At 31.7% G+C, this 27,122-nt stretch overlaps 1 protein-coding gene across 1 annotated transcript in view; it reads right to left on the bottom strand.

Annotated features, from left to right (window-relative positions):
* GRIK2 (glutamate ionotropic receptor kainate type subunit 2) overlaps positions 1-27,122 on the bottom strand; it is a 673,243-nt gene that overhangs the window by 391,059 nt on the left and 255,062 nt on the right. The window contains exons 5-7 of the mRNA XM_081296468.1: positions 22,765-22,946; positions 16,709-16,762; positions 13,361-13,534 (exon numbers count right to left, since the gene is read on the bottom strand). Coding sequence (XP_081152594.1) covers positions 13,361-13,534; positions 16,709-16,762; positions 22,765-22,946 — 410 coding nt within the window. The remainder of the gene's footprint in view (positions 1-13,360; positions 13,535-16,708; positions 16,763-22,764; positions 22,947-27,122) is intronic.

Raw genomic sequence — 27,122 nt, 5'->3', positions numbered from 1 at the left:
ATGGAGTTTAAGAAATTGATTTCAAAGACAATATTTAGCAAGAGTATTATCTTGCTTGTAAGCCAGGATCAGAATTCAAATTAATGCCTCTTCTCTCAAGGCATTATTTCCCAGATCCAAGAACAAGTGGTATGAAGCTTCTGTCTACTCTTGCATGACTATTGAGAAACAAAAGCACCAAAAGATTTAGTAATTTTTTTTACTGACTTTAAACATAACTTATATTTTCTCATTTTCAGGGTTTAGAACTAGTGGCCAAACAGGTAAGCGAGGTGTTTTTCTGTGAAGGATTTTAAATATATGCCCATAGGAATCTGTGATGTTTTCCCCCATTTCTAAAGCAAACAAATAAAGAAAAAGCAACAGTAAAAACTATTGCCATGAAAAACAATATTCCAGCTTCCAACTTTTTGTGCTAGCCTTCTTCCTTTGGGTATTACAATCATCTAGAATTCTTCATGTCTACAATCAATGTCATCTTCTCCTGCCACTTGTTTCTCCAGACAGCCCTATTTCTATTAAAAACACTGGAGTCCTCCTAGTCCCCTCAGCTGAAAAACCTCAAAAGCCGCTTTTGTCTTCTGTTCTCCTTCCCACTTCAAAAGTCTTCCCCTTCAATCATTCCTTTGAGCCCCCTCTGCTCTATATAAGTCCCTATGACTTTAGACTTGAATTACAGTTTCCTGCCCCCCTGCTGCAATGTGTCTGCTACATCTGTTTCCAGTCACCAGATGAGCCTTTCTGAGAGGAGAGTGGAACAGGAAGAGCATGAGTTATCAAGACAGAAAGGCCTGAACTTCATGCTCGGCTTTTTGACTTATGCCCTCGGAGAACAAACTAAACATTTTTTAGCCCCAGTTTCATCACCTGAAAAGTGAAATAATGCATTTTACAGAACTATTTTAAAAACTATGGTTGGCATAAAGCACTTGCTTTATCTTTTTATAACAAGTACAAATGGCATAGTGTTTAGCAAAGAGTGATAAATGATAATCATCAATTTTATTGCATTCTCCTAAAAATTCCAATAGCTTTCCATTATCTTTTACCAAAATGACCTTTCTGCTCTCTATTCATATCAAAATTCTATTTTGTGTTCAAATTCCTTTCCCAATCACACCAAATTACAGCATTTTTAGAACAGGCGTTCAGTACTTGGTGATGTTGAAATAATCATAACAAGAAAAAAATTTTTGAGTTTTATGACAAAAGATAAAAACATCAAATTATCTTGGAATATAGTTTTTTCTGTTCTTAGTTGATCCATCAAGTGACTTTTAAAAACAAAGACAAAAAATTAAGTAGATGAAAGCCAACCCTGTGTCATTTCCCTGGTGCTCACTGCAACTGCACATGTGGTTTTACGGAGACTGCTCTCTCTCTTCTCCTTAGTACCAGGTTCTTGGAAGTTGGTGGGGACAAAGTAGATAAATGTGCAAAAGGAACAAGGAAACTCCCAGGAGAAAAACAATCAAGATCCTAATTCCAAATACCTCTGAGAGACTAAGGGCTACTTAAGTGCAAACTGAGAGAGGACACAGTCTAGACAGGCCTGAAAGTCAGTCTTGGGCAAGGGTTGGTCTGGATATAGTATGTGACTATTTAGGGCTCCTGACTCAGTTAAGTGTTGCTTTTCTTACATATACTAAAGAGTTAGTTAACTATGAGCTGGAAAAGTAGCTGGAATGGGCCAGTTTGAGTAAATTGAAACTTTGGTTCCAGAGACAAGTGACCAGACAAGATATTGAATGAAAATTGGCAAAAATGGTCTCCAACAATTAAGGCAATAAAAGCATGGATGGATTTAACTGCCATGTTTTCAGTATGCCAGGACACCAGGACTATTACTAGCTCCAGGACCACAGTAGTACCTTTCGGACTGCCTCAAACCTAGTAGTCCCTAGGAAATTGTTTATTTTTAATAGAACACATCTGAATTATTATTATTATTATTATTATTATTATTATTATTATTATTATTCCTATTGTGGTTCCATCAACTGACCTGACCAACCTGATCAAGTTTCTGAGTTTCTTGGACTTATCCCAGGAAAGCATATGTTTAAGCATGTCCAGTGAGGCAACTACAAATGAAGAGAAATATTCTTCCTGTTATTTTGGCACGTTACATTATCAAGCCATGTCTTTATATATGAAGTTATAATTACATAGTAAACAAAAAGTGGGTAAACCCTTACATAAATGCACTATTTTTTATATACATTCCTTATTATGTGTGAACTTTTCTTCATTTACTAAATTGATAATTATTCAGGTGCAAACATCATGTAATATAAATATTTTTTTCTTATCCTTCACGTGATCTAATGCCACACATTTCATATAGTATGAGTTCAATTAACCTTTGGGGAATGAGTGAATGAATAACAATGCATAAAATTTTTTTTTAAATAAAGGATTGATTTGGTACCATTTCAATATCTGTGTCTGTTTAATAACTTTACTTTCCCCTTCTGGTTCAATTTGGTCACAGGGTATTCTGAAGATTAATGAATAAAATATTTATGAGTTCTTTTAGAAAGGCAAATGAAAGATCAACATAATATTTCCTCTCTGCATAATAAAGCAAGAGAATTCCTAATATCCCTTAGGCAAATTCACCCTAAAACTCTTCATTTCATTTTGTCTGAAATATTCTTTTGATTTATTAATGTGGATTTAAAGAGTATTGGATAAGCCTATCTTGGAAATTAATGCATCAAAATAGATCACTGACCATTTCTTAGGCCTTTACATCACAAAACTGCATAAGCCACACTTCATAAAAATTATATTTCTAATGTAAATATAATTACTTAGATGCTATTGTCATGAAATAAACAAAACAACTTGATATCTAAGCTAGTTATGATTCATATTCATTCTCACAGTTTCAGTCAGAGCATTAAAAAAAAAAAGCAACTACCCTGGCTTAGATGTTTTTAAAAGGTAGTATTCATGCAGCTGTATACATGTTCAGTTATCATATTTGTACAAACAGGGCATTAAGACTCTTTAACAATAATGAATTTTCCTCTGAAACACAACTTTCACTAAAAGTATAGAGAGATGACATTTGCCTTGAAGAGAATGGATACCATTTATGAAGGATTTACCATGTGTCTAATACTGTCTTGAGAAATATAAATGCTAAGTATTTGATCTTAATATTGATACTACAGTGTAGGCATTGCTATTTCCCTTAAATAGACAAGGTAACTGAAGCTTAGTGCTATTATAAAGTTAAGAGAGATAAGAAGCAGACCTTGGTTTCTGTAGTTACATTCTGATTATAAAGTTCTTGCTCTAAGATGGAAGTAGAACATACTTAACAGTCTTCCATAACAGGTATAAAAATAAATGAAATGAAAATCCATTCATTAATTCTGTGCCCAATAGGCCATCTTCTTACCCTAGCAAAGAAATGACTTGACATTAAGAGGAAATAAATGGCACATAACTTTTTTAGAAACTTCTAACTAGACTTAAATATCTGTTAAATAGAGATATATCATTCTAATAGCATGCTTCAAATCATTGTGAATGGGCTCATTTTTTAAGAAGGCTACTAGATTTCAACTTCTAAGTAGATTCTGTATAAAAGCCTCTTAAGGTCTATTTCAATCAACCATTCAATAATACACAAACACACACAACACACACACACACACATGCACACACACTGACTTCTGAAGTTATGAATGGACTAATTGAACTATAGCATTGTGTCAAAACTTGTGCTATATTTATAAAGCATTGGAGTTATAAGAAAACTAACAGTAAAAATAATTATTAAGAAATAGAATTTTCCAACATTTTTAATTCATTATTTCTTTTGACTAGCTCCTGTACTAGGTTCTAACAAATCAGACCAAACCAAATGGAGTCACTTTCAGGACAACTTACCAAAATGTATTATTTTGATCTTACAAGTAAGGCTCAAAGAAGTTAACAAACATGGCTAAAATAACCACATGACCAACACTTGGAAATGGGATTCAGAGCTCTATTTATAAATTTAATCTATATGAGTAATAATTAGTAGGGTTTAGTAAACTATCTACCTACTAGCCGATGAACTCATATCACAAAGTTTATTAACGTTGTTTTAGCTTTATATATATACCTTCTCACAGTTTGCCACCTTAAACCCATAAACCTCTAAAAAGTTTAGTGCTTTTTCTTTTGTCTTGTCACTTTTCCACAAAGTATTGTCTATGAGAATGATATATAAACCCAAGTTGAAACTACTCTTTGCAGTCACTCATCTCAGAGTTCTCTGATGTGTATGAATGAATGCACCCATTAGTGGACTTCTGTTGTATAACTCTTGTCAGTTTGCCTTTTGTTGGTATACTTTATAGGGCTCTAGTCAACAAACATAAGATGAGCAAAGTTTTTTCCTCCCCTATGCTTTAAATATAAAATAAGAAGCTAAGGAAAACTGTAAGCAAATATGTATTTATCCTTTACAAGTTTGTATTGCACAATACTATATCAATATTTCAAAGAGAATTTTTGCTCTTCAGGAAGGAGAGGAAAAAAGCAGTTGATTCAGCCTGTCTTTAACAAGCAAAAAGTTTTAAAATTGTCCTAAAAATATGTCTATGAAGGTAATGCTTCTCTGCAACTGCCATTTTTCATGTAAGGAACAATTACTTAAAATCGAGATTTCATGTCTTTATCAACTTTAGATAAATGCTGATTATTCAATGTCACAATAAGCAAAGATAATCAGATAGAATGTTCTATGTTAATGGAACAATGAAGGTTTTTAGGTCATCATAATTATATTCAGACTTTATTTGCAATTTAGTGCATAATAGAAGATTGTTATACAAAGTGAACAAACAATGTTATTCTGTTATTCATCTATATACTCAGTGTCCTTTTACCATTCATTAAATGGATCATATATAAATGTAATGAGAAGTATGTTTGTGACTTCACCACATACTCTGAAAACTTATACAAATATTTCTGCCATATTTTATTATATTATGGACCCCCATGTTTATTTTTAATAAATCTTCATTTATTAAGAAAATGACATGAATAAAACTAGCAGTTATATATTTATGTTAATAAGTGTTTTCAAATGTTACACATTTTTCAACAAAATGGTAAGAAGTTAGGCAAATCCCTGGCAAATATGCTGCCTGTGTTAATTATGGGAGATCATTGATTTGAACTGAGCTCCTGTACTAGGTCCTAACAAATCAGACCAAACCAAATGGAGTCACTAATGCTAAGTGCAACATAATCAAACTGAAACTTTAAGGGAGTAGCTACAGCACCAAAGAGACTAGATTTTTCCTGAAAACAAGATATTTTTTCATTCCTAAGTAAGCATAATAAAAAAAATGCCTTGTGCTTTACCCTTGAGTCAGGGGAGGAGCCCAAAGTAACATGATGTCAACTAATGGGCTCTTTTTCCATTGCTCTGTCTTCTTGTTCCCACATCTCAAAACCCACTGTTCTGCCATTGCCCAATGAGATCTCCTTCTAAATTGTGGAAGGATGGCTTCTTCAATTCTTAAACACCAAATAAAAGCAATTAGTTCTATAATTCTACAATGTGTTGAAACTTTGCTTATTAACATATGTCTATCCTTTGTTATCACAAAATATTGTGAAAATGGGATTTTTAACATGCATTCAAAGGAAGAAAGGGAATGAGAGCAAAGAAATAAAAAACTGGGAGAAAAGCATCAATTAAAGTTTGAATATAATTTTTAGGGCTACAAAGATGTGAAATGCAATCAGAAAGACATAAACTACCTCCAATATTGTCAATTCTCTAGTTTTGTCAAGAAATAGCAATATTATATATATCACCGAAACCTGAGAGCTTGGTTTCCAATCCTGAATGCTATGTTCAACATAACCACAATTAAAATTGATCAAAGAGAGGGTATTTAGCTCATTACTTTGCTATATTTTTAGTTATTTTTTGGTATTTTAGTATCATATTCGATACAATGAACTTTTTAAAAATGTTTTGTTGATTATATAATAGTGAGTTGTACCCTGACTAGAAGTCCAATAGCTAATAAAATTTGATAAGTGGGATTACATCAAATGAAAAAGCTGCTGCACAGCACAGGAAACAATCAACAGAGTGAGGAAACATCAAACAGAACAGGAAGAAATCTTTGTCAGCTATTCATCTGACTAAGGTTTATAAACAAATTAATATACAAAGAACGTCAAATGCTTAACATTGAAAAAATACATAATCTAATCACAGTGGGAAAATGACCTGACAGATGCTTTTCAAAAAGTACAAATGATCTATGAAAATATGAAAAATTCTCAACATATTTTCTCATCAAGGAAATCCAAATAAAATTTGCCTTGAATTTCCACCTCACCTGTCAGAATGAATATTACTCCAACACACACACACACACACACACACACACACACACACAAAAAAAAAAAATCCACCACTACCAACAACAAAATAACAAAAAGTAATAAATGCTTGTAAAAATATAGAGAAAAAGGAATCTCTGTACACTCTTTGTGGGAAGGTCAACTAATGGACACTTTGGAAAACAGAATGGAGGTTCCTAAAAAAAAAATACTGAAAATAGGACTACATACAATTAGCTATATCTTCCTGGGTGTATACCCATAGGAAATCAAGTCAGCACACAAATGAGATATCTGCATATCTATCTTTATTGTGACAGTGTTCACAATGGCCAAGCTAGGGATTCAGCTTTGATGCATGTGAACAAATGAGTGCAGTATCTGTACAGAATGGAATATTATTCAGCCACTAAGAAGAATAAAATCATGCCATTTGCAATGAAATAGAGGAGACAGAAGGCATCATGTTAAGTGAAATAAGCCAGACACAGAAAGACAAATATGTCTTCTCTCATATGTGGGATATAAAAAATAAATAAATAAATAAAAATCTGAAAGAAGATGAGAAACCATTAGGAATAGGAATGAGATTGGGGAGTGGGAAGAGAAAGCAAAAGAATATAAAGGGAGGGGCTGGGGATGTGGCTCAAGCGGTAGCGCGCTCGCCTGGCATGCATGCGGCCCAGGTTCGATCCTCAGCACCACATACCAACAAAGATGTTGTGTCCGCCAAGAACTAAAAAATAAATATTAAAAATTCTCTCTCTCTCTCTCACTCTCTCTCCTCTCTCACTCTCTCTTTAAAAAAAATTTTTAAAAAAAGAATATAAAGGGAAAGGGTGGCTCTGAGTAAAACATGATATATGCATCTACAGAAAGATCATAGTGAAACCCATTAATCTGTAAAATTAAGATGAGTTAATATTTACAATAAAAATCAGGAGATTTCACTTAAAAATAAATAAAATAGTGAGTTAGTTTGATCCATTTTATGGCAGAACTGTGTATTCATTCTTATTTTAATTGGTGAAAGAGAGTTATAATAGCAGGAGCAGGTTTGCAGTTCTAGCCATAATGGAAGCCTTCCTGGTCATTAGATCTCTCTGTAGTTCTGTTTTCATTGACTTTCATAAAGGTAAATCTTTGTATAGTAGCAAAATAATGTATGCCCCTTTAGTAGAGGAGAAAACCTCTGCTGAGTTGTGTATGGGAGACATTTATCTTTAATTTAAGATAAACAAATGATGAAAGAAATTTTTAAAATTCTGGACTTTGGTCTGTGATGTAATTGTCAGGACAGCGTTAGAATTTAAACACATATTTACCTTTCTTACAAACATTCTTCCTTTGTAAAAGAGAATGAGAACCCTTTAAGTCACTAAACTTACTATTTCATCAAAATCATTTTTAAGTTTTCACTTTTTAAGGGTTTTTTTAAAAAAAATAATTGAGACTAATTTATTTGCGTCTTCCAAATGATTAGATATCCTGATAATAAAGTGTAAGTAGGTAAATAAAAAAACTCTCCAGAATATATTTGGGGAAGTGAGAGGGTCTAGTAATGTAATATGATTAAAATCAATTAACACACATATCTACTCAATCAAGCAATCACTCTTTTATTATTAGCATCTACTTTGCACCAGACACAAAACTAGGTGCAGGGCCTTCAAAAGCAACACAATCTAGTTCTAGTTTACCATGTATTGAAAAAGGAAAGTGAAAATGAAAAACATCAGCAGCTTTAAATCTCTATGTAGTTATACTTAAGAAGCTCAAAGGTAGGACTACATAAAGTGCCTAGAGGACTTAGAGAAAATTCACAGAAAAGATAACAGATAATCCAAAACTCATAGTATAAGCAGGAACCTGTCCTGTATTTAAACAGGGGTGAGTCATTCAGAAAATGGGAACATATTGTGCTAAACACAGGTGATGAAAAATGAGAGGTGACATGTTAAGGGTGAGACAGAAACTTACTGAAACAAGAAATAAGCAAATATGAGACTCAACAAAGAGGCAGAAACACAATCCAGGGAGGGCCTTGGAGGCTTGGAAGATGAGCTCAAATTTCACCTGATAAATGATGAGGAACCATGGGCAAAATTCTGGAAAGATAACACTAGAGAGTAGGAGAGAGATGTTAGGAATAGGAATTCAGTAAGAAGACTCGCAACAGCCAGAAGAAATTCCACTGGTTTTTTAACTAAGACATAGCTCCGTGGATAAAAAGAAGAATGTAGTTAAAAGAGATATTGACATAGTAGAATTGACAGTAGAATTGATGACTGTTTAGAAAAAAGAAAATGGAGATAGCTGCTGACATCTAGAGGTTAAATTACTAAAACATTAATTTCCCTGTGGCAATCCAAATGACACAGTTATTGACTTATGTCATAAATTTATATTTTACATGAATATGCATGATAATTATTATCCTCACAAGAAAGCATAATATGTTAATAATTAAGACATGGGACGGAATACAGCATGTTTAAATTAATATGCAGAGGAATATTGGGATCACCAGGAAGGATTTTAGGGCTACAGCTAGACTGTTTAAAATGTACTTTGAGGTGTTTATACTTGATTTGGTTCTTTTGAGTTGAGAGTGCTTTAACTCAATATATCAACAATAAATATAACCATCATAAAGCCCTAATGGGTTCAAAAACTAAATTTTCAACCAAGAGTGATTGCTGAAAGGAGAAAAATGGTGTCTAGATAGAGGATGGGGAGTAACGTCATCAGATTATAAAGTAAAGAAAGTGAAAATGCTCACAGAAAAGAATTTCTGCACCTCCAGAAGCATAAAAAGATGTGAACATTTAATAGAAGATAAACAGTACAAAAATTGTTTTAAAATAAGGACTTGTGTGGGAAATTTAGAGTACTGATGGAATAGCAGTGTGTAGGCCTAGAGGAAATGGGAAAAGGGGATATAGGTAAAAATAGGGCCCGTGTATGAAGAAAGGATGTTGGGCTTCATTAAATAGATAGAGTGTGGGTATACTGTAGAAATTGGTTCTTTGGTTGGGTTTATACCAAGTGAAAATTAAAACTGTATCAAACTAATCAGTATCAATACCTTTAATATGATGCCCAAAGCCAATATAAGGAGAAACTATAATTGTCAGAGAAATGTCTTATATTCAGTAGTCATTTAGCTGATCCACAGTTATTTAAAGGGTCAATTAAAATGTTAACTCAACCAGAAAAACTTTTATGAATCCAATTCACAGCTTCCTTTTATAGCTCAAACATGAAGAAAGGTTGTGAAAGTCTAAGCACTATGATCTTACATAGTGGCAAATGACTATGATACTGATAATAATAGGTCTTACTCCAATCACTAGGAACTTTGCTGATAATCCCATTTCTTTATGGAGCCATATAGAGAAAGAAAAGAACAAGAAATACATAAACACTGAGATTTCATAAATTGACTGAAGGAAATGTTGCCAAAGCCATATTTCCAGGCTATAATTCCTTTTCTGTCTTTTCTAACTAAACTCATTCTAATTTCCTCATCCATTCATAGTAGAAATATCCTATTGATTTCTCTTCCTAAACATATAATAATTTTTTGAAAATGCTTATAATACAATGATGAATGGAAAAAAACCAGAATACTCATGTAAGGTATAAACATGTCAATATATTAAAAAGATCTCATGTTGGTTTTATCTTTATAAAAAAATCATATAGTATTTTAGTTAAGAATTAATGTTATATAATGAAAAGATTGCATGTATACTCTTTATATCATTTATATAATGTTACATAATAAATATATTTTAAAATTATCATATTTTTTAAGAGAAAAATTGTAAAAATATAATTAAGCAGCATCCATTTTAGAAGAAGTTTTTATCTTAGTGATCAACCTCAAGTCTACTTCCAAAGTATTTTGGTTTTGATGCTCTGATTATACAAAAAATAAACAATAGCTGGTACACATTTTTAGATAAGCAGTATTATTCAAAAAGTGTTCATAATACTTCTTTTGAGGCCACTCATTTTAAAAGAAATGTTCTCACATAAGTTTTCTAGTGGAATCTTTACATTTTGAAATAAATCAGATGAAAACATATAGTAAGGGAGGGAGGTAGTAAAAGAGGAAGTACTGGAAACTGATATGGAGCAAATTATATTCTGTGCATATAAATGACGTCAAAATGAACTTGAATATTATGTTTAACTATAATACACTGATAAACATATTTTTAAAAACATAAACATTATCTCATAAGAGCTTTATGTAAGAACGTGTGTGTGTGTGTGTGTGTGTGTGTGTGTGTGTGTATGCCACTTGAGAAGCATTTACGATTATACCAAAGGGAAAACTGTTATACTGAAAATTCTAAAAATCCGTGATCCAAATACAATACCTAGACAAAGGCTGATTTTCCCAGCATTCCATTTTTATACTATCATTCATTTACTACCACAAAATCATCTGCAATTGTAAAAGAGGAGAACAGAGGGAGAATAGATTCCTGACTAGAAAGATAGAACCCAAACATGTATTCCTCCTAACATCGTATCTCTTTTTCCATCTTCTGAAGTTTAAGTCTCTCTAAATGGTTCTACCTCCCTGAACAAGCAATTAGTACACTTTTCCTCATAACTTTTGTCTTTTAATAGATTATGTCAAAATGAACATTAGTCTGCAAGTTATTACAAGTTAGGGAATACTTCACTTCAGAGGGTGACACATAGACTCATATAGAACTCATGTAAAGGTTCAGTGCTGAAGTAATAATATAATATAAGTAATAAGTAGTATATAATAATAATAATTATAATAATAAGTAGTTATTATTATAATTATATAATTATTATAATAAGTAGTAGTAGACTAATATTTCTAAGTAACACTGGATTGTTGTTTATGATTTTTTTTTATATAAAGAAGAGCACTAAGCCTTGGAGAAACTAGTAAAATTCTCAGAATATGAAAGTGTTAAGATTATTGTGATGTTTATTGACTTAGTTTTACTAAGACCAAGCAATAATAGTTTTTGAATAGAAGTGATGATACCCATTACAAAATTAAAGAATTATAAAGAAAGCTAAATCACTATGTACAGGATTATAATAACCATTTGAAGGATAATATACATTTTAAATTTAAAAAAACAACATTGTATTAAGTTTCAAAAGTTTGATTCAAGATCTTTAAACTAGTAAAACAAGTTTGGAATTCTTCTAAACTGTATCTCATTTTAAATATGGGAATACTTTGGAAGAAATTTTTTTTACTTTATTTTTTTATTAGTTATTCAAGACAATATAATGATCTTGACATATCAGACATTTGATTCAAATAGGATATGAATTGTCATTTTTCCACATGTACAGATTGTAGGATCACATTGGTTATACACCCATGTGTATACATACAGCAATCCTAGTGTCAGTTGTATTCTGCTGCCCTCCCCTCCCCTCCCATCCCTATTGTCTACCATTCTACTGTGACACTTATCTCTCTCTCTCTCTATATATATATATATTTTTCTTCCCTTCCCCCTCACACCATCATATATGTATTTTGTGAACTCATGATATAAACCATAAGATATATCCTAGACTGAAGACCAAATTCCTAGAAGTAGTTAACAATCTCTTTATAAATAAAGAAGTTAAATTCCCCCTCTTATATTATTTCTTTAAAAATTAAGATGGATATAAAATATTTTCAAATCCTAGAAGATTTTTTTTTTGATTAAAAGAAAACCAAAGTCTGGGGTTTTTATTTGTTTGTTTTGTTTTGTTTTTCCATCCAAAATTTGGTGTCATTTTTTCTTCATAGTGTCTATATGAAGGTACTCAATTTACTCAATTTCCTTTTAAAGAGAAAAAAAACAACTTTCCATTCTTACAAACATTCTTTGAAGCTCTGATTGGAGCAATTAAATGAAAAAAATGTCAATCATAAAGATTTTCCAGATACAAGAACAGAGAATTTTACGTTTGTAAAATTTCAAGTTAGACTAATATTTCTAAAAGCAGGTGACAATGACCTATGAAATGTAAATACTGCCCAAAGGTGGAGCTATTTCATAAATTGTAGCAATCAGATGGTCTATAGAAAATGGATTTAATGAGAAACAACAGACATTCATAAATTTTTAAAATGGTAGACATTCATAAATTTTTAAAATTACCTGGTTCTGTAAGGTGGCCACTAGCCATAGTTAGCTACTGAGTGACTAAAATTTGAATTAATACATTTGATATCAAATCCCTACCAACTTTGAAAGACTCAGGAGTAAAAAGAAGGAAAACTATCTTATCATGGTTTTAATTTTGATCACCTGATTAAAGAACAGTTTTTTTTGGTATTGTAATTCAAGTAAAACAATTTATACACATGATTTTTTTAACCTGTGTTTTAAGCAGTATGTTTTTAATATAGCTATTAGACACTGTTAAAGTATTATGTGACTTACATTAGTTTTTCATTGGAAGTATTATATAAACAAGTAAATTTAAATAATATTGAGCTCTTCTTTATACTTTATACATTTATACATTTTCTATTTTTAGACTAGAACTTGAAAGTGACAAATGTGAATATTGGTTAATCCTGAGCCTCAAAGAATGAGTAAGCACAGGGCAGATTTGTGTATAATGCAAGTTACTTACATAGCACCAGCTATCTAAAAGCATCATGATGAAGAGAAATTATATTGATAGGTATGATCAAAAGAATTTTCAACACTTTCATACTGATTTATTCTCTCATTTGTTCTCTATATGGCATTAATTAATTTAAGCAACAATTTCACATTGTAATATCTAAATGATAACTGCAATGCTTAAAAGTGATTTAGAAAATTGTCAATAAAATTATTTGCAGTGAGTAGCTCTGATATCATCCCTTCACTATCAATAAAACTGAAATTTGAATCCAGAAAATTTAATAACTTATTCAATACTATTTAGAAGCATGCAAACTTAAAATTGTTATTCATACCGTCATAAATCCATCCAGCAAACCTGAGTCAGGTTTTGGAGGTGCTTGCAACCGTTCCATTGACCACTTTTCAATGATGGAAGAGACTTGGGTGTTTTCTGTATTTAATATTCTGAACCCTGTCATATTAACACCACTGTATCGGTAGGGCTCTACATCAAGAGCAAATAGGTCCTGAAAGACAAATTTCTTTCTGTTATTAATAGAATGCATTCACAAGCATATTTTGAAATAGTCATTTATTTTTGTTCCCCTTAGAATATTTAACACCATTGTGTCTCAAGTGGCATTAAATATCACAAATGACCAACGTTTAAATAGATTGCCCTCATGCTTTGATGATACAAAAACGCATACTCTGTACATAAACATGTATATATTCTTCACTTTTATAATTTATTTTTAAGACTTGCAAGACGTTTTTTCTCCACATTAAGGACAGCTTGCCTTTATTTTTTATGCGATCATGATCATGTTTTACTTTAAACTAATTTTGTTTATGCCTTGCTTGCTTATGTAGTTATTATCATTTGTTGGTTCTGTTTTGTCTGGGATTTTTTTTGTTTGTTTGTTTTTGAGAAGCAGATTATGAAATGATATTTCTAAGTAATAAAAAGTATAAGAAAGGCAAGTAAAGAATTTAAGAATTATTAGATTGTTGGTTGTAGAAATCTTGTGCTTCCTTTGTCTCATGGCTTTCTGAGGACCTCACCATAAGGAGCACTGCTTCTGTTGCCCTCTTCAGTCCACATAGAGTGAATGCTCTTGTTTTGCCCTTTACTTTCCCAGGAGTTATAAGACCACTGCTATCAAGGGACTTGGAAGTCATCATGAGAACACACAGCATGTGGGACTTCTGCCCTCTTTCTAGTTGGCATCAGATTTTCTGGACAATATTGGAACCAAGGCAAGACAAATGCCACTGGACCTCTGCACAGCTTGCCTGGGACTTGCACAGCTACACAGGCTGGATAAAAAGAATACAATTAAGTAGAACTGGCATTGCCTGAATTGTGCTCTGTGCTGAAAAAAAAAAAAAAAAAAAAAGTAAGGAGTCTTCAGTTTTTTTCACTACTTAAAGTTGATACTCTGTCTTATGAAATAAGATGTATTCAAACTGTAAGTAAATAGTGCATGGTAATATGAAAAGAACAAAAGAAAAGAAATGATAAATGCTGGAGGAGTCAGAAGCAAGACAGATAACTTTGAAGTCTAAGGTGAGTGAAAACTTCACAGAACAAATAGAATCTGAGTTGTGATAGGGCATACCCCCAAATATGGGGCATTGGAATACTGAATGCTTTAAACTGAAGGAAACTGAGAAAACTGAAGAGCTGGAAGGTCAGTCTCTGACTTTCTAACACCTTTCTCCCTTGATGTGTGTCATGAAAGAATTTCTTGACCTACATTCCTGAAGAGTAGGTCACAAAACCTTCATTGCAGAGGGATCCTGACTAATACTTGAAAGTACAGAAGAACTTGAACAAACAGGCCTTGCTAAATTGCCCACCGTCATATTACCAGGAGACTGTATCATCTCCTTTTAATTCAATCATAGTTTTACACAACTGTCCACTCTTCATCAAACCAAAGCACTTATATAGATTTCTCTGTTTGTTTGGGTTTTAATTTCTGAATGTTTTCACGTCACATACAATTTATGTTAAATAAGTTTGTTGCCTTTGTCTTGTTAATCTGTCTTTTGTTATGGAGTCTCAGCCATAAACTTCAAGATAGGTGATTATTTCTTTTTTCCCCCTATATCTTCCATTATGTAATGACCAGACTCCGACAAAAACAGCATGGACCATGTGAAAATGGACAAAAAAGGGGGGAAATGTAATATCTATTCAGGAAATATATCTATATCCATTTGGTTGTCAAAGAGAATCCATAAAGAAGAATCAGAGCAAAAGAAAAAAGGGAAGTTAGGTTACAATAAAAGTATAAAGGGCTTTCAATTATAGGCCAATTTATATCTACGTTAAAGTAGTTGTTTCCTTCTCTTTCTCAAATTAAGAGATGTTTTTGATTTTCTCAAAAATATTATAACTTTGGTAGAGTTGTGTTGCAACAGCATTAAAATGTAATTTACTGATAAGGGAAGAATTTCCCTTCCTTTTCACCTACCAACCACTAAGTGTCTTACAAGCTATAAAAAGTAAGGTTAGCCTTGCTATTTATTGGTAAAATAGAAACTACTATATGAAGAATCTCCATTAGAGGAAAGAGTTATTATCATGAAAAGCTATGGAAATCAACTGAATTTTGGTAATTTGATCTGGTTACTTCAAGACTCCCAAAAGTAAAAAGAGCCTTTGAAATACTTGAATCAACAGAGAAAGCAATGATTAAACTGGTCACTGTGGGAATAGAAAAGATGGATGCTAGAGACCCTTAAAAAATCAGTAGAAGTTTGTGGTGGATGCAGGAGTCAGACACAATGAAGTTTTAAAGGAAATCAAGAGGAATCAATTTGGAGGACAATACATTAAGATTCAAATTTTTTGAAATTATCTTAATGGCAGAACAGTTAGAACTATTCAATATTATATGATAATTAAGAATATTACTTATGAACATTGAGAACTCATTTGAACAAAGGTATTAACTGGAACTCTAAACACATACCAATTCTAAAGAAAGTAATTGAAGAGGAAAAACAAAATAGAATGAAGATGCCTTTTTTTTTTTTTTTGAGACCCAAATTTTAAAATGCTCTCATATTTTGGAAATGGGCAGGAAAGAATTACTTAAAGAGACAGAGAGCTCCTTCACAGAGGATTAATAAAGAAATAAAGCTAAGAGTAAGTGGGTTTGATTAAAGGGTAAAGTCAGATTTTCATGTATAATAAGAAAAAACATGTGAAGACAAAATATAAAGGTAACATTTCATTTTCTAATTGTATATTAAACCATATTGACTTTTAAAAAATCAAACTAAACATGGGTAAAAATAAGATAGAAAATTTAATCTCCTCAAAGGTCAGCTTCAATAAACCTGATTTTCAAAAAATGAATAGAGTTGAGATAATGACATAAGAATTTGTGTTCTAAAACATTGATCTTTTTCCAGCAAACTAATTTTAAAATCCATTATGTTCTAAAAGCCCTCTGAAGCAATATAAAAATATGTAATATTTTGAATTGATACCTGAAATGATATTATTTTGAAAACATATCCTACCACCAAAATTATTAGTTCTTTTTTATAAATCCTTGTGGATTTTATAACTACAAATGTGCTAATCATTATATTACCTCTTCACAAAAGCACATTTTTCCACCTAAAAAAATCATAATAATAAAATTTAGAACATTACTTTTGTGTTTTAATAAATTACTTACCAAAGTGGTAAAGATATAGTGGTAGTATTCTGTCATCATTCCCATAGCTAATGCCTAAAAAATTAAAAAAATGATAAATATAAATATTAATATAGAAGATATACCGAGCATAAAATACATATGGCAGTAATATAGATGAGCACAAAATAGTAGAATGTGATAAAGAATCAACCTACAATATTCATGTTACATCCAAATTTGGATTAAATTAAACCTTTTCCCAGTAGTTAAAAATGATTAGTGTTTACTAAAGGAATTTTGCTTGTTTATTTGTTTTAACAGTTGAAAAAATCAATTATTTATTGAATATTAATTCATAATGAGCATACATTTCCTTAAAGAATTTGAAAATAAATCAATTTGAATTTGAATTACATGTGCCACTAAATATTTAGTGCTTTAGGCCATTTGTTATTCAATTTGACTGGCAATTACTTACGTACAATGTAGCATGTATACTTTTCAATGATAAGTTGCATCCAAATATCTTGTTCAAAAAATATATTTTACAAAGAAACAGTGTACATTTTATACATTATAAAAGAACTAGTTGTTTTATATACAATTGTCAGGCTTATATATAATAAAACAATTTATCATTTGTTGACCTAATTCTCTTGATAGAAAAGCTAATAGTTGAATGTTTCCATTTGTGAAACTTATAGCTTTACATATTAAAGGAAGCATTAAATTTGACCCAAACCTGAAATTAGCACATCTTAGTTCCTTATATTTGTAGTGTCTTCACTACAGTGCTACTCAATTAGGAAGAAAGTGTCAAAAAATACAATGTCAAAGGCCATTTTTTTCTCTTAGTACTTTAGAGACATTTCTTTAGATTAATGAAGGAACTATATATCACTGTTATTATTAAAAAATTACAGATAATTATAGAAACATTGTTATTATTAATAATAGTTTACCTGTTGTTTTGTTTTACTTTTCTACTCTCTTTATTAATTTTAGACTATCAATCTTAGAAAAGGTTCTTATGGGTCCAAATGTCCACCACCAATGAGAAATGTCCATGTAATTTTCCTCTCTGAAAATAGAGGATACTTCGAAAATGTTTATCAATGAACAATATTTGGCGATGACAAATGAAAGTGTATTTGTCAACTGAATGAAGAGGTCTTAAAAGGAAATAAATATTCTCAGGTGCATATAATAGTCTTCCGCAAATTACTAACTACAAAAACTCTTTTAGTTAGTAGTGAGCAGCCCTAGCCAAAGCTTTTGAGTTCTATGTATAAAATGCTTATAGGTAGGCATTTACCAATTAACTAGAATAAAATTTGTAATTTTACAACATAAGCCATTCAGTTAAGAACGGATAGATATTTGTGGGGGGGAGAACATATGAAGTACTTTTTTAAAAAGAGAGAAACATTGGTTAATAAAAACATTGGTTTATTTATATAGAGAGTGTTCATTGATTGCTTCTGCTGGATAATTGCAGAGGGTTTCTCCTCTTTATAACCACTCTATGATACCTCAGTATTGTCTTTGATTCTTCTTTACCAATTCAACTGGTATAGAAATAAAGATAACTGAGAGAAACAGTGACTCAGATAAATGGATAAAAAACAACATGTGATGCCTAAAATGTGTTTGGTACTATTCTAAGAATATTGAATATTTAAACCTCATAAAACCCCCTATGAAATAGGTTCTATTATATCCATTTTACAGTTGATGAAATGAGAACTATATAACAACAATGAATAAACTGCTCAAGAACACAAGAGTAAACATGGACTTCAGGCCTTGGGGACACACCTCTCCTACCTAAAAAAAAAAAAAAAATGCTCCAAGATTTTTAAAAAATTACAGCTGAATTTATATCTTTAACTGCAAGGAGTAGAGAGTGGAAAATTAAATCTGTTTTTAGTCAGGAATTATGATTAGTGCTGGCAAAAGTTAAGCTGTCTTATAAAAAAGGGATTGGGTGAGGTCCCAGTCTCTGGCTGGTCTGAGGGAAGGGATCTGTTGAATAAAATTCAACAGAGCCTAACAATATTTGGAAAACTACAGTTTGACTCAGTCCAAATCTTGGCCAGAATTTGAAGCCCAATTCCAAGGTTCAGCAGACAAGGTACCTGAGATCTGATTCATAATGGTCTTCCAATTTCATTTTAAGTGCTCCAAACCCATCTATTCCATTTTTATTTTCTTCTTTTACATTTAGAATCTATGTCATTTTATATAATGACATATTTTATATTCTCAAACAGTTAGATTCATTTTTAGAACCTATGAATTCTAAAAATTTTCGTTTTCCTTGATAATTTGAAAACCTTGGCATTTCAAACCTGTTTAGGAAATTGTGCTTTGGTGATGGGTAGAAAGGGATTGAAGAGATGGTGGGCAAGAGGGGTGGCCAGCTTATGATATGGGTATTCTGCACTGGTCACAAGTTTCTTCATCTCCATGAGAAGAAATTTAAAATGGATACCTGGGGTCTGTTTGTGGCTTTCATTAACTTTCTCTCAGCCTTGATCTTGAAAACAAGAATCAATTATGGGTTATGATATATGATCTATAAGAAGCTATAATAGAAATAGAAGAAGATAGTTATTTTTTTATTAAGTACCTTTACTGCAATCTTACTCACAAAACAAAAAACAGGGATATAGTCTTGAAAGATTTGTTTAAAATAATAATAATAACATAATTTGTTTAAAATAATAATAATAATGCTCTGGATCTTCTTTTAATTTTATAGCATTATGTCTCACTACTACTTTTGAATGAATTGTATGCATACCTCAAAACACACTAAAAAAATAAAATCAGTGTGTTTTTATGTACTAATAATGAATTACCTCAACAGAAAATTAGTTGTTCTATATATCACTTTCCTAAAAATATCAACAATCAGTTTTTCTAAAATAAAAGTAACATTATAAATCTCCCAAATTAAGCTGATTTAGTATTAGAAATATTGTATGAAAATTGCATATTTAGTTATCTAGGTATATAATTTGCAATCAACATATTCTTTGGGTTATATCCAAACTTTATACTGCTCAAGATTTAAAATGAAGAGGGGGCAGGTCTCTGTACATATCTCTTTAGTTTAACTTTATTTTACTTCTTGCTATTGTAGTTATTTGTATCAGCTTTTCATTTTTTCTAGTCTAAAGGTTTTTATTTCACACTTTTTGATCTAGACTTTGAATTTCCTGTTTGCTATTTTTTTTTTCTCTGTGATAGGATGTCTTTGTGAGGTTTTACTTCAGAGCATCTTGACTCTCCCCTAGGGGATTCTCTGACAAATCTGGACAAAGGTGGAATCATCTGCTGTTGAGGCATGCCCCAATTAGGGCACTCAACTTGCCTCAGAGGAAAATCTAAAAAACCACAAGCTCCACTCACTTTTAAATTTTTCAGACAAGAAAACTCCAAACTGTTGCTTGATATTTGGTAATGCTCAGTTAGTTTAAATGGATAATTTAAATAAACAAAAAAGCCAACAAGTTTAACTTGATTAAGGCCATCTCTTTTTCTGGCTACATCTAACATTTATTCTTAAATGAGACCAGACTAGCTGACAGCTCATCTATTTCTGCTATTCAACTCCTATACTATCTCTTATGGTTTAGATGTGGTATCTCCCAAAAGTTCATGTGTCAGACAATGTAAGAATGATTGGGTGGTGTCCTTAATCTATCAGTAAATGAATCCCTGATAGGTACCTGAGTAGTAACTGGAGGCAGGGGGTGGGGATGGCTGGAGGAAGTGGTTCATTGGGGTGTGGCTATGGGGTATATATTTTATATCTGAAGAGTGGAGTCTCTCTTTCTGCTTCCTGATGACCAGGTAAGTGGCTTCCCTCCAACATATTCTTCCACCATGACGTCTTGACTCACCTCTGGCCCCAAGGAATGGAGCCTGCTGTCAGTGGAATGAGACCTCTGAAATTCTGAGACCCCAAATAAACCTTTGCTCCTTTACACTTGTGCTGATCAGGTCCTTTAGTCACAGCAGCAAAAAAGCCGACTAAAACATTATATCTTCCAGGTTCCAACCTTAGCTGATGCTAAGGAATCTCAGAAAAAAAATGCATAAATCATAAAATAGATTTCTATTGAATGTACTGCCACATTTACTAAAAGGAAGGCATTTGTTTTCTTCTTGAATTGGTTTCTAAAATAACTGAAATTCAAATGTGAGACAAATACTTTCTGGGATGAAGTAAGTTTAAAAAAAAATGCCACCATGTATGTGGCCTGCCTGTGTTACTGGTCTTCAAAGCATAAATATTGTATGATAATGTCACTCCAATTGCACTTAACTTTCATATAATTTTTTTTGTGTGTGGGGGGGGTGGATACCGGAGATTGAACTCAGGGGCACTGAGCCACATCCCCAGCCCTATTTTGTATTTTATTTTAGAGACAGACTCTCACTGAATTGTCTTGGTTTCTACTGAGGCTGGCTTTGAACTTGCCATACTCCTGCCTCAGCCTCCTAAACAGCTGGAATTATAGGTGTGCACTACCGTGCCCAGCAACTTTCATAGTCTTATTTTACCTTTTTTCTGTTTTTCATTGACAAGTTATACTCTTTCTGTTGAACATATTGAAATATTATTTTAGTTCTGCCTTCATTTTGCACACAAAACAGGTTTATATAATAAAATAAATGTAAAATAATGGGTATACCCAATAGAAGGCAGGAGGCCAATTCTATCATTAAAGGTTAAAGCTATGTTTATCCTCCAGATAGCAAAATAAGTTAGTTACTTCTTCAAAGAAAATATAACTGATCTTTTACATATTTGTAAGAAGCCTAGATAAAGAGGACAAAGTTCTGTCACTGGAATAGTAGAGTGCTCTGGGAGCCAAAAAAGGTCTGCTTTCCAAATTTGTATATTCTAAATGTGAACAAGAATTGTTTGGAAATTATGTGAAAAATAAATTCTGACTCTAGATTTTAGTGGTGAGTTTATTGCATCATTTTATTTATTACTAAACCAAAACCAAAATCACTCATGCTTTGTTACCCAAACATAAACTAGAGCAAATTTTCAAATCAAATTAAATATTTTACTACAGTGAAAGCAACATTCATATTGGAATACAAACATCTGCTTAATAAACTAACCATGTTATAATAGGCATTTGTTGTCAGTAGTTATATTTAATGGGATATAATTTGTCATTTGAATCTGTATAACTCTCCAGCAGACATTTTATCCTATGCATGAGAGGTCTGAAAACAGCTGATTAATCCCAAGCCATGTGATGTCACCCCAGGGTGCATGAAAGAAAAATCTAAGGAGTTAGGTTCAAACCCCTCTGTACCACCAAGTAAGTATATTGCCTTCTACTAACCATTTTAATCCACAACTTCAGTTCCCTGACATGCAAGAGATAGATGAACAATAATTTCTATTTTTCATGTTTGCTGTACAGTCTAAATGGTGCTTAGTTTTCATTGTTTTACTGCTCCAAACTGTTTTGTTTGACCAATTTAGAAGTGATCTTTTAGGTAAGCATAGCTTTATTCTGGAATAAATATAGATGAGACATTAACCACTCTGCTATTTCCTTGCATTATTCAAATTTCTCATTCTGAGATGAGATTCAGATTTTGTGTGTAAAGTGGATATAGTCCTTATTTCTTTTGGTTGTGGTGATGATGAAATAATATCAAATATATAAGGCATCTCTCTATTTTATCTTTTTTTCCCTATTCTGGTAACAATGGATGAGTTATTCAATCATTGACTATTAATAGTTTATTCCTTCATTTCAGTATAAAACAGAAATATCTATCTCATTATTCAATAATCTGATTAACAGTATTGTAGGCATTCGAATATATCCTCAAAACTTTAAACTGTTTTGATAAGCATGTATGTTTACATTACTTGTCTTTAAGACAATTAATTAAAAGCAATTTCCTAAGTTTGTATTATAAAATTTCATGGAGGTGATTTCTCTGGTTTTTTAATTGACTGTAACAATGACATTGTATTTTTTTTAATCTCATACTTCAAATGCAAGTATATGGAGACTAAGGATTTAATGTAAGTAATGCAAAATTACCTGTTTCAGAATGCCTGCTGCCATTTCATGGCTACAGTCAAAGATTACATGGAATTCTTTGCCTCTCTTCATTTCTTTCAATAAGGGTTTTGCATCCTTTGTATCAGCAGGCAGTTGACGGATTTTAAGTCGAAGATTATATCTTGACGGAGCTTTGATGAGTTCTTGCAAACGAATGAGACCTTTAATTAAAAAAGAAAAAAGGAATATTGGAGGCAAATCAGAGTGGGCCATAGAATCACCAAACACTAACTATGATGCATGATTTTCTTAATTATGTCCAGGTGCATTTCATGGTACAACCATTGAATTCCTATTTTAATAAACTTCAGGTCCTCAGTTAATTTTGCTACAAATTCTGTAAAGTACTTTTCAAATCATAAAAGAAGTAAATAACTATAATTTAATGTAAATAATTTAAATTTATAGAAGGATTTAGAGTAAAATTTTCCTCAATACCCTAATTCCACTCCCCATTGAGTTGTCACTATTAATAGCTTCAAATATCGTTCTTCTATAAGAATTTCTATGCACTTACACACACATAAATAGAGTTTTATTTTGTATTTTATACTAATAACTGTTTTTTACAACATCCTAGAGGTCCTTGTAAGTCAGTGACTATAGTTCTAGTTTCACTTAATGAACACTGTTTCAGTTTGCACACATCATATATAGCTATTCCCTTTATTAAACACTTCGGTTATTTCTTTTTTGTCTTACTTGCAAGTAATGTTGTGATAAATACACATGTATACACAATCTGGTGAATATGTAGAAGTGAAGTAAATTTTCTTAATAAAACTGGCTCTAAATAACCTGAACCATAATAAATTATTTTAATAAATATAACTGACATTCTTTTGTTTGTTTTCTAGATATAATATTTTAAGATATGTAAATACAAACACGTAAATATAACTTTAGACATTGGTAAAGTAGGCTTTCTCATAGAGAAGTTAACTCCTGATTAAATTTCAAATACATCAAATTAATGGATACATTAATAGATCATGGAACTGTGATGTATTTTAAAACAACAGAGACAGATTACTGAATTTATTCCTTCATGTAATTTTCAAGTAATGAAGCACATTTAAGAACTGATATGTAAGACCCACTCTACAAAATAGTGCAAAATAAAAAAAATGAATTTTTAATTCTATTATAACTTGGACAAAGTTAAGCAATTTCCTTTTCTCCTTCTATTCTTCATTTTCGTTTATCTTTATTTTTAGAATATTATATATGTATATTTCTACTTGTCTAGTACTACCTTCCCTAAGACAGTACCATCATCATAATTAGTATGACAGTATAAAACAAGTTATTTTTAAATAGCTAATCTGGATCCCCCCATTTATGTATATGGATATGTATGTAAACATGTCACTTAACTCTATTTGGAAACATGAATAAGGACATACCTTATTAGGACTAAGAATCTACTTTGTATTTAATGACCACATGAGATCTTGAGAATAAAAATTAATTCTGGGTGTTTTTAACTAATAACAAATATTTTAAATATTTGTTTTATTGCTAATATAAGTATCAATAAATATAGCACATATTACAAATAATTTTGAATATCCACAATAATTAAGACTGTTTAGTGGCACTAAAGCCAAAATTCCTGAAAAATTGCTAATTTGGATTAGACTTTTTTTTCCTGCTGTTAATTTCTATAATTCTAAAAAATATTCAGGTAAATGTAGACTGAACAAATATCAACCTTAGCAAAGTAAAGAAAACTACCTCTTGCCTACTGATCTCACAAGATTGTGTAAGTATCAAATGTAATTTTGGTGGAATAAGTGTACCATAGCCAGAATATTGGGTTTGAATTTCAGTTCAAAATCTATAAAATATTCATTCTACATCATGTATAGCTAATTTAAAAACTATAATCTATGGAGCTTTGTACAGGGATTTGATTTCTTTTTTACAATAGGATAAAACATTAATAAATAAAACATTAATATATAAAACACTGAAAAAGGAATCTGCTTATCTTAGAGAGTAAATGATAGTTCATCACTGTAGTTACATTTGTCAACATGGGAAATTTTTTTTTTTAAGTGCTGGGTATTGAACCCAGGACAACACATGCTAGGCTAGTATACTCTACAGCTTGAGCCAAAGAACAACATATCTTTTTAAAAATTACTGGCTACCAAATGGTTCTTGGAAGATATTTTGATACTGATTTAGATAAAAAGTATAGAATAAAAATTTAAGAGAACATTTTAAGAGATCAATTTGTTACCAAAGGAAAAGGAGATATACTTACAGATTAGCCCAGCAGTTTTGGATTGAAAAAGCTTAACTAACTCAAAAATAGAAATTTTCTTAAGGATGATATCCAGAAATAGTATTTGTAGAGTTCATCCTAAGTATAAATACTGCCAAGTATTTTCAAGTTTCTTAAGAGCTCATGTGGATAGTTCATTGAGCCATCAGGTACAATGGTTACTTAGTCTCTTCACACATATACTCTCCTGCTGGCATTAATGGAACAGATTTCAGTTTGCCAGCTTCCCCAGGGAATGATATTGAAGAGCAAAAACATTTTTTTTTTAAATCATTGCTGTTAGTTGGAACTGCCATGTCCTACTTGAGAATTTGGGTGAAATATTGTCTTCATTCATTCATTCAATATGTATTTTGTGTATTTTTACTAAGTTGAAGACACTATTTCATCAATAAATATAGTAATTAAAATAATAGTATTTGTTCGATCTTTATACTTTGACTATGGCATTTCTTATACAAAAGTGGTTTCTGTAATGCTTTTCACATCCAATTTTCAAATAAGAATGTTTCAGCATTTCAAGTAAAGAGAAGAAATCTAGAGACCAGTTTGAATACTAAAATAGTGATATTTAAATTCCTGTTTCCACCCCTTCAGTAGGTACTTAGTCTCCTCTAAGCCTTCATTTCTGTTTTGCATGTTATTTTTTCCTCACTTTTCCATACTTCTGTTCTTTATTCTTTGCTTTCTCCATTCCCTAACATTTAGATAGTAATCCCTCTCTGAATTCTATTATTTAGAATACATTGGATGAATGGGAAAAGGGTAACAAAATGGAAAAATGCATTAAAAACATCCAAAGAATAAAAGTTTTCCCACCTGTTTTATGTGGGACAGTGATGTCATCCAAGTAGCATAATTAATGTGTATGAAGTTTTTATTCAAAGAAAAATGAGTTTATGCAGCAGCAATGTCTTTTGATCACAATGTTAGCCGTGTGGGTCTCTATCCATCATTCCACCTCCCCCAATGTTTTCCCTTTGCAACTGATCATGTTCTAAGGAGATTATCCTAATTAAAAGCTGTCATACACAAATAAATATGCATGCTTTGTAAAATGAAATATTTTTGTTTTCTTCTAAAAAAAATAAGTATCCCCAAAATGGAGATGGTTGGCATATATTACTGCCCTATATTCATCTGGTCAAAATGGAAAAATAAAAGGGAAAATTCTATTTATTGAAAATGTGGTTACTACAAATAATTTGCAAACCATTTTCACAAATACTGTTTAACAAATTCAGCACTGGATTAGGTTACTTAATGACACAGTAGAATTATAACTCTTTAAAACAGCCTTTTAATTAAAATGCCCCCTTTCCCTAATGTAATTAGTTTATGTAATGATAATAAAAAAGAAACAATCTGCACAGATGGGTTCCTAAAATCTCTCCTAACAAAGAAGTGCACCACATTGCAATTATCTCCTTATTTTGGTAGATGAGTTACATTCTATTTCTCTAATTCCTTTACTGAGAGTACATTACCATTATTATTTTACCTTTTCCTACATTCTCTTACTTCAGTGGTAGCAGAAATCAAGATTTATATTTATGCTACAAGGATAGAGGTCTGAGCTGCTCTTTTCAGAAGTTGCCATCAATTTAGCTTTTAAGGAGAATCCAGAAGGAGCCATTTATGCACACTCCAGCTGGCACTCTCTTCTAAAGAAATCAATCACAACACCTCTTCAGCAGGCCCAACCTCCCCTAGCCCCAGGAAGGGAGTCCCATGTTTCCTCCCATACCCAGGTATCCATTTCAACAGCTACACAAACTAGAGCGTTACCACCTGGCTTAATCGCCAGACCTATTTATCATTTTAGTTAATGTGGTCTGCGTAATTCTTGCATTGTGTAATAAGCAATAACAACAGGAAAAAAAAAATGACTCCTCTGCATTCAATGTTTCATCATCAGCCTTTCTGTTTTGGCTAAGGAAAGATAATAATTCACTGGCAGGCCAAATTATGGTATTTCAATGAATTCTTTTTCTTAAAAGGTCTTATTTGGGCTACAGAGATCTTTCAAAGTAAACTAAATAGT

The sequence above is a fragment of the Spermophilus citellus genome (genome assembly GCF_964194105.1).
Source record: "Spermophilus citellus genome assembly, chromosome: 5".
Classification (NCBI taxonomy): Eukaryota; Metazoa; Chordata; class Mammalia; order Rodentia; family Sciuridae; genus Spermophilus; species Spermophilus citellus.
Note: the sequence above shows the minus strand (reverse complement) of the source record. Positions and strands in the feature narration are given on the sequence as shown.